Source organism: Trematomus bernacchii, unplaced genomic scaffold (assembly GCF_902827165.1).
Source record: "Trematomus bernacchii unplaced genomic scaffold, fTreBer1.1, whole genome shotgun sequence".
In the NCBI taxonomy this organism is placed as follows: Eukaryota; Metazoa; Chordata; class Actinopteri; order Perciformes; family Nototheniidae; genus Trematomus; species Trematomus bernacchii.
This window is the reverse complement of record NW_022987942.1, coordinates 295599-320418: the sequence shown is the minus strand read 5'-3', so window position 1 is coordinate 320418 and position 24820 is coordinate 295599. Positions and strand designations below refer to the sequence as shown.

General features: G+C 39.4%; 1 protein-coding gene across 2 annotated transcripts in view; it reads left to right on the top strand.

The window, feature by feature from the left end:
* The window catches only part of dyrk1b (dual-specificity tyrosine-(Y)-phosphorylation regulated kinase 1B), a 43900-nt gene that overhangs the window by 3259 nt on the left and 15821 nt on the right, over nt 1-24820 (top strand). The window contains exon 1 of one of the 2 annotated variants that reach the window (XM_034115573.1): nt 16896-18937. The exons of the other annotated variant lie outside the window; for it this stretch is intronic. Coding sequence (XP_033971464.1) covers nt 18829-18937 — 109 coding nt within the window. The 5' untranslated portion in view covers nt 16896-18828. Of the gene's footprint in view, nt 1-16895; nt 18938-24820 lie in introns of those variants that run through there. 2 annotated transcript variants of the gene reach the window in all.

Below are 24820 nucleotides of genomic sequence, written 5' to 3'. Positions count from 1 at the left end.
TATAGATATTGCCAGTTGTACAATGGGTGCTGTAATACATCTGGAATAATGAATCATTAATGTAAGGGGAAGCTGTGGCTCAGTGGCAGTGTGCTGGACTTCGAATCAGGGGATAGCAAGTTCAAGTCCCACTGCAGTCAGCATGTCGTTGTGTCCCTGGGCAAGACACTTCACCCCAAATTGCTCCTGTGGGGATTGTCCACAGTACTGAATGTATGTAAGTCGCTTTGGATAAAAGCGTATAACAAATGACATGTAATGTAAGGGCTTGCTTTGTATATATGCTTGTATTTATATTTACAATTATAATATTATTAACATTTAGCAACACTGAGTATTTAAACTGTGAAATATATACAAAACTGCCAAAAGTAGTTCAATTTGGACATCTATAAATGTTCATATTAAATGAGCAATTGAGTTTTTATAATAAATTGATCTTTTGTATTTTTTTTCTGTTTTAATCAATTAGTTACGACTAATCATTGATCTGAACATTTTTAGAAAATTTAGGGAAATGTCACAATTTCCTATTGACATCAACAGTTGGTTCAAAACTGTTTAGTACATCTCTTAAAGCTGAATGAAGTGTTTGGCATTTTTGCTAGAAAAAAAGAAACAATTAATTATTTAAAATAAGCTTTTTTTCTGTTGATGTATTTTTTGGCAAATTGTTTAAGTTTTAAATACAATTTGTTATGCCTCAATCATTAAGACTATTGGCTTTGCCCAGCCCTATCCTAAACATTATTAATCAATACATAAAAAACATCAGAAAAGTGTTTTGTCAGGGAGGGTGGGCTTCTGCAGCTCCTGGAAGGAATCTGAAAGGGTTAAAAGGCTAATAAAGTAAAGAACCCTAAATGGTACGGATTGAGCTGATGTTAGCCACAGATAGGCCTCACCATGAAGCAGTTGCTGTCTGAGACCTCAACTTGCATTTAAAGTCCTTCTTTATCTTGACATTATAAAATACTAGTTTATATACAAAATGTCTGCTCTTTTTGTGGTTTATAATTCTGTGCTCTATAAACAATATAATAATAAACACTTTGGTTGTATAGAATAGATATATACATCGGATGCATTTATTTATTTATACTCTGTGTTCCCTTGTATATTTGCCATTCAGAGTGACAGACAAATTAAGAATTTCTTAAGAATTAACAATTTAACTGTCCTTATGACAGTAAATGCTTTGACTTGGCATTAATGCTGAATGACATGTTAAAAACACTCACCGCCAAACCTGGTCAACAGGCGTTTCAAAAAGGGTCGGGTGGGTAACTGACATCGCAACTGACAGCTGATGCACTAAGAACCAATATAGTGCTGGGAGTAGGGGGTCCTGGCCCTTCCTGCAGAAAGCGAGAACACAGTGACTTCACGGAAACAACGATGTCCGGCCAAGGAGAGCTGCAAGCGACCTCCACCTACTGCTAGGCCCAAACCTCCCCCTACTGCTAGGCCCAAACCTCCACCTACTGCTAGGCCCAAACCTCCACCTACTGCTAGGCCCAAACCGCCACCTACTGCTAGGCCCAAATCTGACCTGGTTCTGTTTTATATTTTCATTATGACTATGGCAGGTAATGTCATAATTGAGTCACATGGCTTGACATTTGGTAATCAGTGGTGCACCATTGCATTTGGGGTTGACTGAGTATATTACTCGTATTCAAATATAAGATTTTAAGGATTTTTTTGTAGGAAGCTACAGCGAAAATGTATGCAATGAAAATTGGAAGTCTCCGGCAACAATCCAACATACAATATACTTCACATAATGAAGGAAACACATGAAATAGTGCAATAAACTTATTAGTGCAAGTTAGTTAGAAGTCAGGTAGAAGAAAAACATATACATATAAGATAGAATAGAGTATGACAAATGCTGTATGCTGTAAAGACATGTGAATGTGTAGAATAAACAAATATAAAATGAACAGTGTATTATACACACAGTATGTGAGTGGTGACACTCAAACTCATGACATACAAAATGCTATAAGCAAAGCAGGCAATTTTCTTGTCCTCCCAGGAAAATGTAACATGATGAAGGAGATATACCTTTGAACTGCAAACAGCCACAATTTGAGAAGACAACAACTTTGCTTGGCGTTTAAATACAGCCCTTTAACCTTTAGGATTATAAAGTCAATTTTGGTATACAAGCTGGTCAATGCAACACAAGAGTTTGGTCAACACTAGGTTAAAAAACCTCAAAGGAAACACAAGACTTCTAAATTGAAATTAAAGCAGACAGCTAATTATACATTCTGTACATTTGTACCTGGCTACTGATCCTTTATTTAGGCTCCCTAAATCCTTTATTTATTGCCAGCTACAGTGTTTCTGCAAATGAAAGAAACTGAGACCCCATTTCACCTGTCCTTGGCAGCCCAGATGTTGCGTGCATTGTGGTGGACACATGCAGCCACTTCCCCTTTAAGTCTCCACTGCATCAATAAGTTGTGTCTGCCTGGAATACTCTGTCAGGGTTTCTGACGCTGTATTGCTAGCCTGGAAAGTTATGAAGTCAGCAGTAACGTTATAGCTGTCGGTATCAGTGCTGTGTGTGTACAGTATATTTGTCGATGAATAAATGCTACAACTCCTCAAGACCTAAGCAAAGCTCCACCTGCTGATTAAAGTAAAAGGAGTTAGCCATGAAGCTAGCTACAACTCCGACTCACTTAAAATTGGCTTGCTCCTCCAGAGTTTTGTGTAATTTTATTTATGTTTTGTTATATTCGAGATTATAACCAGATTTCAGGCTCCAAAAAGCTACAACAGTTTCGGTCGGTAAAGAAAGTGAAAAGCACGAGTGCTGTCCTTAAAGTAAAAATGATTTACATGCCATCATTTTTTCGCCCCTGGTCAAATTTTGCATCACAGAACTTTACAGGTTGAAAATTGGTTTGGTCCCAGTAAGGGAGCTGGAAGAAGTGGTATAGCAGATGGTCTCTAGTATTAGTTTATTAGTCATGAAAAAAACCATGGAGGATACGCTGAATATTATAAGAAGGATTGTACTAAGAGCCCCGTGCATGTGCTACAATTGTACCTGCCCACAGCAAATCTGGAAAATACACCTGAGGCAACAAAAGAGTGGGACTAAAGCAGATATTGGAATGTCATATTTTGCCATCTTCCAAAACCTCTAACCCTTTACATCACTTTCATGATCATGAAAGTTTCCTGAGATTATTTGGGAAAAACAGTGGGTTGCACAACGTTTGGGGAAGATTTAGCCCCGGTGTTTTAGAATGTGTGATCATCTCCCAATAAAGACTTCTATAATGTCAACCCAGTAAGATGGAGGCCTATGAAAGCACACTGGCAGATGCAGTGATAGATGTGGTTTGTATGGGGTGGTATTTTGTTTTTATTTTGCTGCTTTGTTGCACCTTAACAGATGTATTGACATACTGCAATTGATAGGTCAGTTTGTGTAACCGTTGACTTTAACTGCTGTAAGCACTATAAGCAGTTGTGTAAAAGGCCAGTATGCTTGACAGTTGAAAAGCTTCAGACCCCCCCACACAGACTTTTGTGATGTCTGACGTCCATACAGACATCCACATACAACTCACGCTGGGATTGGTCTACTATGCTGACATAAGAAAGGAGCCACCATTTAAACTCCTCTCTAGCTCTCTTTTTAATTTCTCGACACAACTGCTTTTTATCCTTTTAAAGTTGATGACCTGACTGCAACACTATGGCTACATCCCAACCTTAAAATACTCTCGTATATGTGATGCAGGATGAGAGGGAAAAACAAAATGTGTTTTAAGAGAAATAAGACATTCTGACTTTTGACGGGGTTTGTGTCCGCACACATGCGCGCTGTGCTAATGCTAATAACCGGTTATCAGAGCAGCACAGGTCTGTTACCTGTTGAACAAACACTGCATTGTTTTTATTCTATGTCCTGCTTTGATGCAAAATGGCATTTTTTTTATTAAAGTCTGTATTCATTGATGTTGTGTTTGTGAATGAATTGGATCAGGATAGGATATTGCTGTTCTTTTAACACTGGATATCAGGCTTACTTTTTTAGGGACATTTTAATTTTGTTATATATTAACCTGTTAAGCCTGGAGCAACATATTGCAAGAAACAGCGTCTGAGAGCTTCTTAACATTTAACAAACTGAATGTGTCATACCCACTTAACGGGAAGAAACTCAGCTACCTGACGATATGAACCATTTTTACCGAAACAAAACACAAGTCTAACGCCAAGCCTCTGAATGAGCACTAAGCGAAAGAGTGCTAACGCACTTAGCACATAACTCACGGTAGAAATATTTGTATACTTCATCGGATCGGCACAAACAAGATATCATATGAAAGCTGAGATTCCACAGATTCCAATGGTATAAGTATCATCACTCCACGACCAAGGGCCTTCAGGGCAGCGAAGGCGAAACCAGACAACACACAACTTAGCTTTACGTAGCCAAAACGGCAAATACGTCTTACCTTTGCTGTTTTCTGATCAAAGTTGTGTTCAATGGCATTAAAACGCATAAAAACGCTGCTGAAGGTTAATCCAATGTCTCTGTGTCACTTTGAAATGATTACTGATAATCCATCATGACATTTATGGCAATAATCGTATTTTTCATATTGAGTGTGACGGAGCTTCCGGTTTTGGGCAAACTGCGTGCGCATCACTCTCAATCCTCAATGGTAATGTTTAGATGGATTTGGGAACTTCCCCTCGATTCTATTGGCTCTAACGGTTCAAAAGAGATGTCAATCACCAAAATCGACCAATGGGTTCCAGAGAAACGGCAAATACACACCAAATGACCCCAGAGGTGGGTTCTTTTTTCTAAACCTCTCAAAAAAGGTCAAATGTCACTTGTTTTGCATCAATCTTGATACAGGGTACTTGTTATATGTTATAGTTTGGATTCCTAAAGCTTTTTGTCTACTATCCCATCATTCAAGGGTGGTTTTCACTATAAGTAATGGTTTATTTTTGTTGGACGGAAACTATAATTTAATTTGTTTTACTATGTTCAATCTGAATTTACTTTAAAATAAAAACATTTATATTGATTCTGACTTTTCTACATCCAACTCACAGGTTTATCATTGCTTTGAGAAAAAAAATTATTAATTTACCCCTTTTAGAAGTGAAGATAGAGGCTGCGTCTCAGGTCGGTTATTTTTATTTCCTCGCTCGTCGGTCCTCGGTATCACGGGAAGTTGATTTGTCTGCGCCATCTTGAGTAGCGTCCCATGACGGTTATTTCTGCCGGAGGACCGAGGAGCGATAATCGAGGAACCACCAGACCATCCTCCGATGAAATCCTCAGATACTCTCCCCGCCCCCTTACTGTGTATCGCTCACTGATTGGACGATGCAGCGCATGCACTGATCTGTTGCTTCTTGACATGAGAGAAGTTTCACAGCGGAGTGAAGAAAACACATGAAACTCACGGGACTCACTCCTCAGTTTATACCGTGTTTTGTTTCAATTAATGTATAATTTAGTTACAAATATGTGATATATCTGAACAACAAAGTGGTCAAAAATTATTTTATTCATTTATTGGAAACATTTTCATGATCGCTTTTTTCGTTTATACATTTTAAGAATGGCGTTTATCTTTTTTGAGAAGTGAGTTCTTATTTTATTTTATTTATTTGGGTCTACAACAGATGATACAAATGTATATATCAGTAAATGTGTACTAACAGAGGCGGGGGTGTGTGTGAAAACAACGGGGACAGAGCTGCTGTCAGACATCAGCTGTGCGGTGTCATCACAAACGGACGTCGCTTCACGTGCCGCTCCGGAGGAAAGGACGTCCCATTGCTCTTAAAACTCATTTCCCTGCTTCTCGTGGTTTCCTTGCGTCTCTCCATGCTTCCCTGGTGGGAGGGACTAAACGCAGGGAAACGACGCAAGTGAGGGACGCAAGGTATCCATTTAATCGACCTGAGATGCAGCCATAGTCATTTCTTCTGGGCATGTCATTTTCGAGCCTGAAACCTGAAAAACAGACTCAGGGCTTAACAGGTTAAACAAACAACATATTAAACCCAGTGCCAAAGAATTATCAGCATCACGTGACTGAATGAGAAAAAACAAATACAAATGTAAAAGGTGTTTCTTGCTGAACAACTTCTATTCTCTTTGATTTAGTTGCATCCATAATCAGTTCGTTGGGAGAAACTAATTATCTTGAAAAGAGATAGATACTTAACTAGATGGTAAATCATAAAACAAATAGGTTACAATATATAACTTTAGATTGATGCACTTGAGTTAAATCTGTTATATGTCATCCCTGATATGAGAGTGCAGTCGTGTTGAAATGCATCACATCAGTGGGTCCGCTGCAGCGTCCGATCTATAACTGATATCCAATAAGGTTGGCCGTTAAATATTTCATTGAAATGGTTCCACGCTTCTACAGCAGAAATAATAGCTCCGGGACCGTCTTTAAGATGTTGCATCAGAACAACTTCCGGATCGTATTTCATTGTCTCACCACCAGTACCTTAACTAAACTCTCCCACCCGCAGCCCTGTTTTTAATGTGGGGCTGTTTTCTAACAGACCAAAGTAACACCAGATGGGTGTAGCAACCAAGAGTTGGGACAGCAACAGGCAGCAACCGAAAGCTTGGTGACCTTTCCAATATTTTCCAAAAGGATGAAAGAAAATACAGAAATAATTGTCTCTATGAGCAAACTGTGAAATCAGGTTGAAAGTGGTGGTAGTTAGTTGGAAGTTACTGGGATTGAGATTATCCTAACCATAAATATAAATGTAGTTGTCACTTCAGATCAAAAACATTCAGCTTGTGTGTTTTTAGTTTATTAGTCTCTCTTGGGTTCTGTCTCTCCGTCTCTCTTTCGGTGTAGTGGTAATTTGGGCGAAGAGGTTTGCATGTGACCCTCCACCTGTCCTTACTGGGACTCTATTTCTGGGTCTCACACTGAACCTGACTATGTCTCGCCTGGCAACAGTGTCTGTATATGTATGTATGCACTATATGTGTGTGTGTACATGTGTTATTCCGGTCTTGAGCAAAGCTGTATAGGTTCAAATGGACCCCGGCCGTAACAGCAAAACTGTGACCCAACTGAATCCTTTTCCTAAGACAGGGATAAGGCTAATGTGGGCACAACAGGTTCACTTTCAGTAGCTGGAAGATGATGAAGATATGTTTTTTGCTGGACTAAAGAAAAGCCACTGCTTTTTTTTGTATAAATGTATGTTGGACTCATTGTGTGATCCAAATGGATTCAATCTTTGAGGGGTGTTGACACAGTTGGATGCACATGCTATAAGTATACCGTAGCTGCTTTCAGGAATGACTCTGTGCGTATTGAGTGTTTGCGCGAGAGACAGACACTCGCATAGAGACTTACAGACAGACGGAGAGGACATGCTTGGATCTGACGTGTTGTAGATCAGAGAAATGAATAGTTCCGCTGTCAGGTGGTGGGTTATGCACAGTGTAGGGTCGAGTTTGAAAACAGGATCATGTGATGCAGCCAAGGCCAGATCTGTTAAAGAAGTAACGCAAACCATTGTCTGTCTACTGTGCGTGAGTGAAATAAGACAATAACATTTATTAAGTTGGACTTTGTACACGTAAACCTAATCAACACATCAGAGAATGACTTAATTCTCACTGAAAGAGGTATATATTTTGCGGTGGAACCTCCTCACATGTTCTTATTAGGTACACATGTTACTACGAACTGCTTTGCTTTTGCAAACTGACTTCTTATAGACTAACCAACACACAAAAATGTGTATGTCTTTAAAGATTCAGCTATTATTGATGTGTATTTTTTAATGGATGTATTCTGGTCACTGGTTTAGTTCCATGATAGCCACAAATAATACAATCATTATTACTACCACCTGTCAGTCAGATCTACTGCACCATCTTCCATTCATGTCATGTGATTGCTAAATCAAGAATACTTTTTTGCCATGTCTCTTCTTTTTTCTTTCCTCAAGTATGTTTTGTTTGTATGTGTGAGACCCTGTTTCTGTCCAAATGTTTTTACTTGTGTCTTTTCATTTAGCTAGCACCAGCTGCTCACCTGGTGTGGTCAACGTAAGAGAGACAAGAACTAACCAAAACACTTTTTTTGAGTTGTATTTTGTTTCTGTCCAGTGTGAATGCAACGTTTTACGGTTTGATTTGTCTCTTAAATAAAGAGAATAGGTGTAAGAATATTTCCTTTCTTGACATTTTGTGGGTTGAGTTTTTTTTGTATACGTAAGAAGCTAAAACAGTTTATGGAACCTTAACCTGTTAAGCCCGAGAGCCCCCGGTACCGGGGGCTGCAGGTTTTTTTTTTTCACGAAACTGTGTCTCAGGGCTTCTTAACATTTAAAAACGTATTAATGTGTCATACCCGATTAACAGGAAGAAACTCAGCTAACTGACGATACGAACCATTTTTACTGAAACAAAACACAAGTCTCACAAGAAGCGACTAAATGAGCCCTGAGCGAAAAAATGCTAACGCACTTAGCACAGAACTCTAGGTATAAATACCCTTATTACTTATCGTAACTGCAGAAACAAGATATCAATTAGCAAGCTGAGATTCCACAGATTCCAGACGCATAAGTATCATCACTGAGCGATCAGAACTCGCAACAGGGGAAGCAAACACAGACATCACAACACAGAGCTTTACGGAGCATTCACGGGACATCGTCTTACCTTAGCTGTTGTTCTGATCAAAAGTCGTGTTCAATGGCATTAAAACGATAAAAACCCTGCTGAAGGTTAATCCAATGTATCTGTGTCACTTTTAAATGATTACTGATAATCCATCATTCCATTTTTATGTCAATAACGGAGTTTTCATATTAGCTGCTAATGATAGCTACCAGAGTGTATCGCAGCTTCTGGTTCCGGGGCATTCTGGCTACGCATCACTCATTCAACAATGGGTAATGTTTGGATGGATTTTAGAAACTTCCCCTCGATTCTATTGGCTCTAACGGTTAAAACGAGGTGTCAATCATCAAAATCGAACGACGGGTTCCAGAGATATGGAAAATGCACCCAAATGACCCCAGAAGTGGGTTTTCTTTTCTAAATCTCTCTAAAAAGGTCAAATTTCACTTGTTTTGCATCAATCTTGATACAGGGTACTTATTATATGTTATAGTTTGGATTCCTAAAGCTTTTAGTCTATCCCATCATTCAAGGGTGGTTTTCACTATAAGTAATGTTTTTTTTTTGGACGGACACTATAATTTACATTTTCTTACTATGTTCAATCTGAATTTACTTTAAAATAAAAAACATCTATATTGATTCTGACTTTTCTACATCCAACTCACAGGTTTATCATTGCTTTGAGAAAAAAGATGATTAATTTAACCCTTTTAAAAGGGAAGATATGGTCATTTGTTCTGGGAATGTCATTTTCGAGCCTGAGGCCTGAAAAACAGGCTCAGGGCTTAACAGGTTAATGGATGTGTGGCTCAAACAGCTAAAACTGCACGAAAGTAGGGAGTGGGGGGCGCCGACACAACATTTAGATTTAACTTTGGAACAGTTCAAATAGTTTTTACGGAGGATAACGTAAGAGTCGATCTACCAAAATAACCCGGTAAAAGGTCGTATTGAAGCTTGTGCAGTCAAACTATACCTGCATTAAAACCAATTATATTTGTTTGGTTTTGCTGGCAGCCAATCAACACTTTGATGCTTGCTTTGATTCAATACGTGTGATTGGCCCACTACAGCAGCAGCTTTGGGAGAAGTGTTAGTGTTATTTTACGCCACTGAATACTTCTATTCACATGATGGGTATTGAAAAAAGCTAAAAAACAAGTATCAAATGATGAACTCTTTTGGTATTGGTATATCTCTTAGCATACTGGTACTGATATGGTAATTTTCTAGTACTGATTTGGTCCTTTTCTAGTACTGATATGGTCATTTTCTAAACGATATCCAGTCCTACTCTCTTTGAATGTTTTAACATAATCTTTTTATAGAAAGTGTAACAGTAAAAGTGTTTCTGGAATATGGTCACTTTTTGTGTAACCTGGATAAATTAATGGAACTCATGTTGTTCCAAATGTTCCAGGACCCTGCGTTTGGTGTGGATTTGGTTTCAACAGTCTTCCATAATTTGATTGTGTGAGGAGTAAGTGAAGAAGAATCCACTATCTTTTAGAACTTGTAATAGATGGCTGGAGAAAGATCATTGAATACATTATTCCCCCCTCCATGGAAAACCACCTGTTATCATGTAAACAAAGTCCATTAACTGCATGAAGGCTGTGGGATGCAGTTGATGGCTTGTCAGTCGGTCTTTTAGCTTTAGATTATTTTGTTACAGATACTGTTCCCGAAGGTGAAGAATGAATGTCAAGGCTCAAGAACAATGTTTTTACTGGCTAACTTTGTACATGATGCTTAAATGATAATAAACATTAACGTGTGCTGTAGATTATATGTGTATGTCCTTTCCTTATTGTTGAACATATATCCTTTCGTTGACATCTATTACATAGTTACATTTTGTGTTGTGCACTTAATTACTAGATAGACTACATGTTGTTTATATTAATATGTTCGTGCACAATAAATGTTCTACAACTGCAGACATTATTGGTTAAAGTGAACTGCAATTAGTTTTTTTATGAAACATAGTACCATTATTTAATAATCTTAAATTACATTAAAAAGCCTTGGTATTGGCAGAAAAACTGTAAAATTCAAAGTTATACTTAGTTAATGTCTTGACATTACACTGAAGTAAAAATAGCTTGGTATTTTCATCACTTCGTGCACACTATTTGTGTCCGAAAGATTTACAAATCTGTTCACCAGGAAGAGACTCTCTGTCCTTAGACCCTTGCAGCAGCCAAGAAAAAAACTCCCTAAAAAATATGTATGAAATGTGAAATACAAAATAAACTTGACTTAAACGTTATAGCACTGGCCTCTGCCAAAATCGTTATGTTGTTATGCATTTTATTATTGACCTATTGTTACTAATGCATTCATATCACTGGGGTTGCCTTCTGATAGTCTACCATAGGTTAGTCTACTAAAAAAGTCTTAGTGTAGCCATTTTGTAGCCAAGTCGATGAAATAAGGTAAATAGAAATTGTCATTAGTTAAAGAGGGCTTAGTGCTCGTAGTGTTTATATACACATTAAGAACCATTACCATACTTAATCATTTTATATGTCGCGACTAGTTACATTTTTAGTTGAGGGCAGCCCTACACATCATGCAGCTTTTTGTTGTTGCTTTTTGTTCAAGTATTTTAAATACTTTTAATAGTTTAATGTACTAAATAACTCTGCATCATATTTGATATGCCTATTATAGGATCTAGAAATGTGATCTGCAAACACTTGCTAACTGTAATGTGTCCGGGTTATACTCGGACTTTCTTTGAAAATAATACATTTTAAAGGGTGTGGTCTTATGGGTGTTGGTTTCGCAAAAAAATTGAATTTGTCAATTGCAGCCCCCACAATTGGGACATGGGGAGAGTGTGTTCTGTTGAATTAAACTGGCACCTTTAGGGTTTAAAAGGTTGAACTACAGTAAACGGTACTTGAGTAAATGTACTTACCCATAATTACATTTTCCAATGCACAGTGATAAACATTTATAAAAGACATTCATCATGAATAAGGGTTGAATTCAAAGTCTGATGAATTTGTCAAATTTAAGATTTTCTTTTTTCTTCGCTACTGTCCACATGCCTACTTGGATCCTTTTGGAGTCACCATCTTCTTATTCTCACTTCACACTAAGGATGTTCAACAGGAGGCTGTACTGTGTGTGTGTGTGTGTGTGTGTGTGTGTGTGTGTGTGTGTGTGTGTGTGTGTGTGTGTGTGTGTGTGTGTGTGTGTGTGTGTGTGTGTGTGTGTGTGTGTGTGTGTGTGTGTGTGTGTGTGTGTGTGTGTGTGTGTGTGTGTGTGTGTGTGTGTGTGTGTGTGTGTGTGTGTGTGTGTGTGTGTGTGTGTGTGTGTTGTGATCACATCGCCTTGAGACTTTATAACTACACGCTGTATATACATAAGGATGTTTAGTAAGCTGCCCCAGTCCCCCAGGCCAATGTCTTTTGGTAATCCAACAATCATGATTGCTGCTATCAACAAGAATTGGCATTTGAATCTAAACGTGCGTGCGTGTGTGTGTGTGTGTGTGTGTGTGTGTGTGTGTGTGTGTGTGTGTGTGTGTGTGTGTGTGTGTGTGTGTGTGTGTGTGTGTGTGTGTGTGTGACTTAAAATACTACATATATATATACTGTATATAGTTTAAATAAACAATATTAATTAACTGGGATAAAAAATGATGTCTTACTTTTGAGCCCATGAGAATTAGGATCCTGAAATTGAGGTCATGGGCAGTTAAGGTTAAGAAACTGTAAACTACAGTTGAGACAGCATATTGAAATGTTTTGGTCTGATAAGAGCCTGTCTCTGAAATCCTGAATAATATCTTATCTGAACAATAATCAAAACATCAGCTCATGAACAGGGAATTTGAAAACACAGTTACAAAGGAGGGTCATCCATACAATGCACTGTGTTTAGTGCTGATGCTGCTGACTAACTGAAACAAATGACTAGAGACTTTATGTTCTTTGCATTTGGTTGTTTAAACTATATGATTTTGCTAAGTTGTTAATATGTATGTATTTACATTATTAGGTAATTTTGTTTTAACTGTGTTGACTCAGTTATAGTTTAGACCATAGACTGTATGGTTTAGACACAGCATAATTCAAACCTTTATTTAATTTAAATTAAGTGTTTCAATAAATCATATTATCAATAACCATTGTTTGGGAAAATTAATAGCAAATTGGTTGCTCATTACCCTACTGGCTATCTTCTTCTACACACATGGCATTTGTTTGTCAAGAACTACCATTGGCTGGAGCATTCCAACAGGCTTTAACCAAGTCTTCTATTTTATTCCTCTTTGCCTGTGTCATTCCTGCTTCATTTTGTTTTTGTCTCTCTGGCACCGCCAAGTGAGAAGGGTATCTCCTAGTGTGAAGTGCTCCCTCCCTCCTCCACTCTTTGCTGAAAGCACCCTGCAGTAGCAGCATGGTAATTCTCCTCCTCTATCTTTCCTCTGCATCATGTTTACCTAGCAACAAGCATCACCCGCGGCTGGCCATCCCATTGGTCATTTGAAAACGCACCGGGGACCAATGGCAGAGCTGTTGCCATGGTACAGTGTATAGTTGCCGGGTGGAATTTTGCTGCAAGGCACGTGAGTCTCAGAGTCTGCTTGCCTCCTCGCACTGCCGTTGTAATCTCCGCTGTCTGGTCGTTAGTACAGCTGAACGTGATTTGGTGGAAGCTTGTCAGTAATTCTGTGATGGGAAATGCTAATCAGTAAAATAGGCATAGCAATGCGATTCAGAACTATCAACAGACAAAGAAAGACAACAGGAAACGGCTGTAATAAATTCCACAGCCTGTTAAAGTCTGCTAATGCAATGTGCTGTATCACTACCTACGAATGAACTGAAGCAGTTTTAAAGCTATCAGAACGATCTTTAGTAGGCCTATTTCAAATCAAACAAAACCCAAGTAAAAAAATATATATGAAAAAATACAAATAGGAAACTACTTTAATTCAGAATACATCTTAAAAAGACAAAGCATCAGAAATGCACAATGATTTATCTTGTAATGGCACAAAAGAGCTTTAAAAACGAGGGGATATTAATTTAATGCATATTCATTATCATATGGGATAATATATTCATTATTGTAGATGCTATTCATTTTTAAATCCAGGTTTAAAGTTTTATCATTACACTTTGAATGTGAATTACAGTAAATCATTTGAAATTATTTCTGTTGTGTTGTTAAACCGGTAACTCATCATCAGTTGTATCCATTCAAGAAAATATATTTTCATATTATCTTTTAAATACATTTAATAAGTGGCCTATTTGTTTCGACTTCTATACTAGACGCACCCGGACAATGTAGTTTCAGTCCTATTTCTTTGTCCTCTTTGATACTTTGCAAATTATTTGTTTTAAAGGGTATGTGGCTGGTAACAGTTAATCATTTTAGTGAACAAACCAAATATCTTTAACCTAACAGACACATAGTTGTATCTGTTGCTTATCTCTGTGTTATTGTGTCGTACTGTAGGTTATTTTATGAACTAGTGTTGTATTGGAGCTGAGATAATTGTTTCGTTTGCGAGGCATGATGACAGTAGAAATGTGGTAAACAACATGTTTTTCCTGAGTGCAAACAGACATATGAACACAGTAAACCAGCGAACATTTGACAGAATACAGTTAAGCTTCTGTAGTTCTGTGTGCCACGCCACCCTCTTGCATCCTGTTGGATGTGTATTTTATGGCATGCAGAAATATATTTTGACATACAATCAAAATGACGAAATGATCCTTTTATGGCCTTAATGGCGTGTCAGCTTGTCTTCACTCACTGCAAAGTCAGTTTAGTTAAATTGGCACAGCTTTGGCACAACTTTTTTTTTGTTGCAAAACTCCTTTACCTTTATAACACATATTTCCAGTTGATTTTCCATTGTATTCACTGTCCTTTCTGTCTACATTCCCTGTGATATTTTTGATGAAAGAAATTATTTTTTCATTCTTGTATTTGCACATTTTGTAAACTCAAAATGATATGGTGAACATGATGTACAGTAGCAGGCACTGCATATGGTCATAAAGTCCATTAAGTAAAAATACTTCTTAGAAAATGATTCCTATGGTCTCGTGGTTGTAGTGCTTGTTCGTGTATAGTCAAGGTATAGAGGGCCAATGCCTATTGGGCTTTAATTTATACACCATGCATTGTCTTTCTATGGATCTGTGTGTGTGGCGTGCACTGCTCTTTGCAACATGCTTTACATTATCCTGGCACCCTCTACAGACCCAGTCAATCTGAACTGGTAATTAGGTATTTTTTAAAGCAGACCACCTGTAGTGATACATCTGCATTTGATTACTATGCATAGCCTACATTACTGCTGTGCTGTTATGTATATAAAGTTAAGTTCTGCTTGCTTATGTCTTATCTCTTTGAATGCAATAACATGCTATAATTATAGCATGTTATTAGGCCATGCTATCTTATTTTAGCTGTGGCTGGTCAGCTGTTTTCAGTGTGTGGGAGTGTAGTGATTTGAACCATGGTTTCTGGAGCCTGGAGCAGGAGTAGATTTTCAAGGAAAGCTGCAGGCACTGAACCTGCAAATCCAGAATGCAGTAACTACACTTTTTGAGGGTTTCCAAATAATTTAGCTAACACTATACTAACAATGCATTTGTGTATACCAAAAAAAGATTTCTCAATTATTTTGTACAGCATTTTTAAACAAATGTGTTGCGATTGCAGCTTGCCATTATAGCGCTTTATAAACAGTATTTGCTTGGCACATTTCGAAAGTGTACTGCTGTACAGTACATCATTATCAGGGGAGACCTTACATTTATACAGTACATTATGACAGTGAGCACACGTTTTTTATTTTATGTAACTGAGTGTTTATTTTGTAAAGGATAAAGATAAAAATTACATTAATAAGAACTGCAGTGACACAGTTCAGTATGAGTTGTATTTTCCTTTAAGGAGCTGCTTTATGATACTGTGTGTGTATGTGTGTAGCTGTTCCCAGGCAGCCTTGTGCCTGATTTAGCCGGAATGTTCGGATAGCAACAGTAACAACTTTTAGCTGGAGAAGTGAGTCGCACATCTCAGCTGTAGAGTCACTCAGTGACCATGTTCTGCCCCCTCTCCCTCCCTCCCTCCCTCACTCTCTCCATTTCTACCTGACATCTTCAAACTATTTCCGCGTCATTCCTGCCTCGCGCCGTTTGAAGAGACACTGTGAAACTAAGCCGACCGCCCCGCCCACAAACTCGGCCGCTACCCAATCACAGCCAAGTATGGGACTTTATATAGCCAATTGCAGTGCAGCTGCCATCGCGTCGGGTAGCAACAGAGCCCATAGAGGGTGCTTGCTGAGTGAGGGTAGAGCTGCATTTACCCAAGTACCCAGAAGTTCTAACATTTAGAAACACTGAATGAACAAAATGTAGCCTTTCTGTCTAACATGGTGACAACAATAAAACCTAGTTTAAAACCTTAGCTTATTATAAATGCAGCTCTGTCATATTTGCCTCAGTCACATACATTATTGTAAAAACGTTCATAATCATAGTCATCTGTGTGAAACCTTGTCCACTTTGGGAGGCATTAATCAACCCACTGTCAACTCGTCCCTTTCTCCATGCCCCTGTATCCAGCCAGGTCCTCCATGAACATTACAAATTGCATTTGTTAGAAGACCACATATATATTTTTTGAGATCCTGAACTGTATATAATATAAAATCAAAGCTATCATTTTGAAAACCTTTGTTTTGTGAAAGTGATACCATTTGCAGACTAATACATACAGAAAAGTAATATGCGCCTGCTCGGAAGTGGTTATAAGTAGGCTATGTAGCAACCCATTTTGTTTTTGGCCGCGCTTTATCTATACAACTGTGTAACGGGTTTAAGTAAAGGTTGTCTATGTATGCGTGAATATAAAGTTCCAGTATATATATCCCGCTGTTACTATAAATGGCCAGGACAGCAGAGGTCTGCTGGAACAGACTAAGTGGTCAGAGGGAAGGTTACTGTCCCACTAACTCACGTTGGTTGTTGATAACGTGCATTAAAATCAGCATCTGAGTGGTGGTTTAGGTGGACATCCACGTGAAATATCGCAAATGTCGTGTTTTCACACTGTGTGTGTATGTAGCGGTTTCACCGGTACAAAGTGAAGCTGCGCCAGACTGAGCAGCCCCGACCCCCACTCTAGGCACATGGTACAGTCCATATCGCAGGGTGGGGGAGCTGTGAGGGAGAGGGACACAGATTCCTTCTAACGGAGAAGCACGAAAAGGGAAACGGGCGAGAAACATGAGTCGAAATCGCCCTTGTGAAGGTTTCCACCTTGAAGAATTAAAACAATTATCCCTAAATTGTGAGAAGGACATGTAAAGGAGGCCGTTTAATGTGAGAAAAGAGAGCGGAAGCAGACAGAAGAAGAGGCGCGTCATGAAGCTATGTACGTCGTCTGACAACAAGCTCAGGAACTTTACCGGATCTGCTTTCTTTACTTCTTTGACACGACTTTAAAGTTTTGCTTTGTTGTTGTTCTGACGCTGTTAGTATTTTGTTTTAGTGGGATTACCTCAGAGGCTGACATTTTTCTGGATCGAGTTCTGCTTTGGTGAACAGAGGGGACTGTGGGAGTTTGAAAGTACAATGCAGGCCCACAGCGGCTTATTTTTTCTATTTCTTCAACACGGATACTGGATCTAAACTTTTGTTCCCGGATTTATTCCCTTGCATTCCCCCCAACGGAAAACAGTACACTGTCCCTGTTTGTATTGGTGCGTCATTTTGTTCCTGTTAGCCCGTGAGTGTGGATCTCTAGCCAGCAGAACTTTCTCTGGAGCTGCACGTCTCTCTGAAATCAACACGTTGCACTGGAACTGTTTGTTTACATGTGTCTGTGCATTTGATTGTTGTAACAGAGGCATCCCGTCCAGTGTATGGGGATTACATTATTGTCTGGCCTTTTAAAAGGGCTCCTTTTCACCCTGGCAGAGGCCAGCCACCTTCTGCTGTAGGCGGGTGAAGGGGAGGCTCCTGAAGCTGGCTGGACAGGCTCTGTGACATTGGCAGCGGAGGGCTTTGTGTGTCACTGGATTAATCTGAGTGGTAACATCACTCTACACTGCCCTACTCTGTCCAGTGACCAGTCCCCCTGAAAGCGCCCGTAATTGGAGCTATATTTAGCTTAAGGGATGGGGTAAAAGCGGTCAACTGGAAACCCAACTCCCCTCCACCTCCTTCTCTTCCTATAACACTACCTCGCCCAGCCCACCTGTCAGCATGCTGGGCGAGCCTGGTTAGCACACACTTGACTTTCAGCTAGTTAATGTGTTTTACTAGTAGTGTGGGAGAATAACAAGTGGATTCACTTATTCTGCTGAATAACATGAGATCTGTTGGGAATTTACTGACCAGAGAATACTAGCTGTACTGTATTCCCCTGGTTAAGGATTTACTGGACACACAAACCTGTACTGGATTACTATTAAGATGTCTGAAGAACTATTAGCTGTGTACTTTTGGTTCGAATGGCTAGGGCTTAGTAAACCTATCATAAGCGACTAGAGTTTATGCCTTTACCCCTCAAACATTTAGCTCAAACTATTCATTATAGTGGCTACTTGTTCACAAACTGTAAGAAAGGTCTACTTTTGACTTCTTCAAATAAAAGTCACCAGCCACCTGGAGCACTACAAATCTCCAGCACACAGAAAGAATGCATGAAACTGCCGAAACCAACAAAACACAAAGCTAACCTGACTAACCAAATATTCTATATTTCCCCATTCCCCAAACCTACAGAGGAAAATAATATATATGTAAAATGAGAGATCTATATCTATAGTTAACTCCACAGAAGAAAGAGATTACATCCTTTATATTTTTACTTCAGAGAGACAAGCTGCCTGTACACCAGTTGGTTGCCTTAGAAACCACAGTCACAAAAAAAAGAAACAAGCCAGAGAAGACGGTGCCTTTTGATTGGTTGGTCGGTTTCCCACCATTTCAACATTCATTGATTTAGTTGGATGTAAACTGTTGAAACGAACTCTGGGATTGAAGACACGTCTCATGAGGGACTAAACCCCCACACGCCCACCTGTCAAAGTGTTTTGATTGACAGTTTTTCCCTGCTGGATTGAACTATTGCCAAGCATTTCCATGGTGATCACATCATCATCATCATCTGTGGAGGACAAGCCTGTGCCCTCTTGCAGGATGGTCCAAACAGAACCCTGGATCGCCACCGGCCTGCTGCGCAAGAACAAGAGTCAGTACACACATACTCACCTGAACACAGAACCACACACTCACAATCCCAAGTCATAGTGTAAACTCTCTTCCTTAATTGACAGATCAGCCACAAGTGTGTAAGTCTCAGAGTTGATACCTGTGGTTTTTGTGTCTGCAGTTTGTCATCATAGGATTCTTATTATTTAGTTTCTGTCAGTCATTTGGCAGGTTTGATACTTTTTCGTGTGTCTTGCAGAGATGCTATGTGTGTACAGTATGTGTGTGTTTGTGTTGCTGTTGAGTGGTGATGCTGACGTTTTTCTATCCCTGTCAGTGTGAGCTGCAGCAGGAAGCTTTGCTGTGTCAGACAGTTTGACGTGGTCAGTCAGGCAGTGGGACACTGAGCTGAGAGACGGGATGTGAGGATGCTGAACAATCCACACTGTGATTAGATGTGTTGTCACCTCACACATGTTGGATTATAATTTGGTACTCTTTACCCATTATTTCATTTACAATATGAACCGTGGCCAAATGTTAAAACTGGTGTGCCATAGCCCAAAAGTGCTATGGATCAGCTTGTGAATTTCCAGGACAGCTATTTTATTACTTGGCGCCACAAAGTGCAACAAGTGGTCTGTCAGGGCTGGCCTGCGTGTCCATTGGCTGTCTTCAGTAGTTTACCATTCTCAAAGTACAGGATAAAAGAGCTAGCTTGCTCCACGACATAACCAAACACAAGTTTACAGAAAATAAAATAATTTCAGTTTTACGTACTGTGAATACTACACATAATTGCTGACCTAACCTGAAACCAAGCTCGTAAATCAGTTTTCTATATTATTCTTCGCTAAGCAGCTGTGTTTATCTTCTTTTTTAATCTGGACCATTAACGTTGTACGATTAAACACTTTTTTAAGAATGTTTAATGTTGTTTTTAAGCCGACACTTTTATCCAAAGCGACAATAAGTGCAATCAACAATGAGGATACATGGTCGGAACAACAGGAATCCTGTAAGTACATTAGCTCCAAATAAGCCAAACTGTTTCAAGTGCTACAGACAGAGATATGTTTTTCTTTATTGGCCAAGGTGCAGATGAAACAGCTGGGTTTTGAGTCTGCGAGACAAGATGTGTAGAGTTTCTGCTCAATGGGGGAGCTGGTTACACCTTTTCTATTGCCATGATAGCAATCAGGGGTGTTCTTGCTAAGGGATACCTCGGTCCCAACTGCAGTAGGGAAGGAGCTACCGATAGGGTGTATGGTTTAACCATGTTCTGGATGTAGGAAGAGTCTGATCCATTCACAGAACGGTAGGCCAGTGTCTTGAAGTGGATTCGTGCAGCTACTGGCAGCCAGTGAAGGGAGCTGAAGAGCGTCATAGTGTGGGAGAACTTAGGAAGTTTGAAGAACAGTTGGGCTGCTGTATCCTGGATGAGCTGCAGAGGTCGGATGGCACTTGCAGGTAGGCCAGCCAGGAGGGAGTTGCAGTAGTCAGGGCGTGAAATGACAAGAGCCTGGAAGCTGTGCCACCTTCTGAGTCAGTAGTATCCCCTTGATGTTGGGAAGAGTGTATTTGCAGGGCAGTTAGTCGTCCAGCGTCACAACGAAATTCCTTGCAGTTTGAGTCGGGGACACAACATAGGTGCCCGTCTTGATAGTCAGGTTACAGATGGGGGTGTCCTTTGCTGAACGGAAAAGCATTTCTGTCTTGTGAACGTTGAGCTTCAAGTGGTGTGTAGACATCCACTGAGAGATGAGAGCCAGACAAGCAGATATTTCCGCAGCCACCTGGGGGAAATATTCAGTTGTGTATCATCTGCGTGGCTGTTGTAGGAGAAGCTATGAGAGCAAGTGAAAGAGCCAAGTTAATTGGTGTAAAGAGAAAGAAGGAGGGGACCAATGACAGAGCCCTGAGGGACCCCGTTGTTGGGTTGACAAGGGCCAGACACAGACCCTCTCAAAGTTACCCTGAAGGTCTTTGAGGTAGGATTTGAGGTGTACCACAAGGCTTATAGAAGAGGTTTCTTCAAGTCAAAGAAGTCAAGGCTGCTTAGTCTAATTGTGCCTTCCACCGGATGTAATGTTAAGATTCGCATCTCTTTACTCGCTCGAGTTTCAAACTAGACGCGCTGGCGAGGAGGCGGGGCTTATCTCCATGTAGATACTATGGAATATACCAACTACAACAAAATTAACATATTTTACCGTGAATTAATTGTAATATATGTATCAAAACGATGCCAAAATAACTTCAAACTGATACAGATTAGTAAGAAAACATGAATTATTGCTTTGACAACTGTGCTTACAAGACAGCAGGCGAAACACTTTTAAAATGTGTGTTTTCTGAATGGAGATCGGAACGATCAGGCTAGGCTAAGCTAACATGTAGTTGCTCTGTCCACACTCACAACAACGTCATCCAGACATAAATAAATCAGCGATGCCATAGACAGTCTGTGGTTTGTACATTTATAACTATTCTCCAGTTTCTGAACAGATATGAAGACCTGAGCTCTGTCTGCTGTCGGCCAGAGACAACAGCTACTGTTTGGTTTTCTTTTCAACGTCAGTGACGGCAGGCTGAGATCTGCACCGTGGATTGGCTAACGCGAGACAGTGTCACGCAAATTTGACGCTTGAGTTGAAAAATGTTAACTCGTGAAGCCGCGGCAATCGTATCATTCGGGCAAATTTGCATCTATCCGCGTCTTTGCATTGGCTTGACATGTAATTGCGACGCGCTAAAAATCCCTTCGAGTCCGGTGTGAACGTACCATAAGTAAGTGATCTCAACAACTTTTAGTGCTTCATGAAAATGTATGTGAAAATGCAACACTGTTGATGCAAATAATTAACAGCAGTTGAAGCGCCCCTGTGTCTTGGAGAAGATAATAAGATATTGACACATTCTGTGCCGCTTTGCTAATGTTTCAAAAGATATTTACATGTCTGTTAAAACATTTATTTGTCCTTGTTAATCAGTTGTTTTCATTTTTATTTTTTTATTATATTAGTAAATTCAGCTTGAAATAGTGTAGTATCAATGTCGCTTGAGGTCTCACCATATGTGAGGGCTACCAACGTCGTTTAATGAATGCTACATAACTAAGTGAAATCCTGCTCCCTGGACATACACTGTATTAAGTTTAATGAAGTGATGTTTTTGCTTATATGTTATAAAGTTCTGTCAGACTAAAACAAATTTGATGTCAAATCCGACCATTGTAAGAGAGATATTTAATACATAGTTCTGGTACACTACATGTACGATTAAGTTTAGAAGGAAAACATCTTGCCGACCTCATCAATGATTTATTCTAAACACTTAAAAAGTCTGTGACGTAGTCCTCAAACTCTGATTCCACGGTGAGACGGCCCTGAGCCCTCACAGGAGTGATAGTCTGTGAGTTCACAAGGAGGCACATGGGGACCAGCCCCATCTGTTACTCATGAGGGTCTATCACAGCAGCTGCCCCATCATGTTTGCTGTGGTAAACTACTGTTTATATATAAAGCAACTGGTTGTCAGCTCTGTTCCATCTACATCATCACTACATTGAAATACATATAAAAAGTGTCAGGTTCACCTTTCTTTTTTTTTAAATGTACGTAACTAACTTGTCATACTAGTAATTATATTTTCATTCTGTTGAATATGCTGATCACAGATCAGAATAACACTTATTTTTATTGACTCAAAGCACTCATGTCAACTGCTGGGGTTGGATTCATTCAACTGTTAGTTTAATTTTCAATGGGATTCGTAGTGGTCATTCTACATTTTTTTTTTTTATAAAAGCAGGCTTGTGTCGCCTTTTTGTCTTTTATTCATTCCATTCACCTCATATTGGTACTCGTTGCTGGATATGTCATACTTTCTATGCAATTCCAGATACAGATCCAATTAGTCACCCTTACTCAATTATCCCTGTTTTTGGTGGTTATGATGGCAGTTATTTGTTTTATTAGTCCTACATGGTCAGTATTGGTCTCCATTGTGTCACTCATTTTCTAATTCCCTAAACATACTATTTGGAAAAAAAAATGTATTCAGTCAATATCCTTCGACTGCATCAATTAATTTACTGTTACCTGTAATTTACTATGGCCTACAGAGTGTGCAGTGCTCAACAGAGCCCGGGACTTTTATCAAAGCCAAGAGGTGTGACCATAGAACACTTGTTTAATCTTTACACTGGCTAAGGAAGGGTAAAGGCCATATGATCGTATATGTGCAGCAGTAAATCAGTTCTTTTGTTATAAGAAGAAAAAATAAATCCCCAAGATGACGTAAATGCATCAAATGACAACCAGCATAGTGAATGCATTATATGGAAACCAGCATTATATAGAAACCAGCTGCAATGATTTATCGATCCATCAGTCGGAGCAGTGATGGATGCTGGCGCAGTTTAACTCGTATCAATTATGATAAGGGTTATGTTCCTGCACAGAAAAGTGTGTTGTTTCTATATATAAAATAGCTGAACGACACGTCTGTAGTAAATGGTTTTACTCTTTATTTTCCATAAAAGCGAGTTTGTTAATAGCAACATAAGAAGGACATTTATAACCGTAAATGATGTGGCTTTATCTAAAAACCGGACAGCACAAGTAGTCACAGGCCTACGGAAAATTAATACCCAATTTCTCTGGTCTCCCTTTAACATTATTTCCCAAATATGGAGAAAACTGGGATAAATGTCATAACCGTATTCTCCCTAAAATATTAAAAATATATTGCAAGCTGAAATCATCATATCATATCTAATCTGAGTGACTACTGGGAATACTGATACTCCAAACTGTCGGCTGTAGTTATAACATTTTTATTTAGCATTTTTCTGATGTCAGTAGTTAAACTTCCTTCTCTGCTGTGACTTGGGTCAGTCTGGCCTTCAGGGTTGCAGACAGCACAGGGAAGAGCACTGTCAGACCAGGACCAACCAATACTGTCAAAACTAAGAGGGGTAGCAGTGCCCCCTTCATACATAGACCAATCCTGGCTTTGACTTAATGTGATTGGCTGAGTCGTTTTCAGATTGTATTTTTTTATTTCATATTGAAAAACATGGTGTATCTGAGTGTGTGTGAATGTGCGAGCAAATGTAACTATTTTAGCACTCTAATGTATGACTGCACGTTTTGCTAAAACAGTTAGAAGTAAACTGTGACTTAGTGTTTTTGCCTGGCGGGGCTTGTTTTGATTCAGTGTGGCGGTAAGGTGGCTGGTGTCAGCATGACACCCTAACTAAAAAACTGTTTTATGTTACTGCCAAAATATATTAGGCCTCTCAGTCCCGGTTTGAATTTTAGTCCCAGTATATGCCTTTTCGCTGCTCATGGCCCAAAAACATCATTAACATTACAATGTGTGTTAATGGGCCCTCGGCCATATTTATATATACAGCTCTCCCTCCCTTTCCCTTTGAGTGTGAAGCTGCTGTAAAGTCAATGTTATATGTCTCTTGGATGTAAATGTAGCAAATTACAGTTCAAAATACTTAATTCAAAATATTGCTTAACAAAAATTGCAACGGCATAGGCATCAAAATGTACCAAAGCAAACATTTTCATTATGTAAAAGACCCATTACAAAATAAAATTAAAAAAAATGTTCAAATTCGGCTCTGATCGTAACAACATCGGGCCATTCGTGAGGGCATCTTAAGCCATCGTATGAACGCCGGTGGAGTTTCTCAGGCTCCGGCAGCAACTTCGTGAGCGGTGGCAAAATCTTTGGCATGCCAAAAAATTGCAGAAGGACCTGGCGAAGGTTCATTTTCGTGTTGAATTCGTGTGTCCATTTTGCCCTTTGTAAGGCACTTGTGAGGGCATCTTGTCAAATCGTGTAATCTTCGTATTTACTTCATGTGATCATCGGTGCCATCGGGCATTTTTCGCCTCACGAA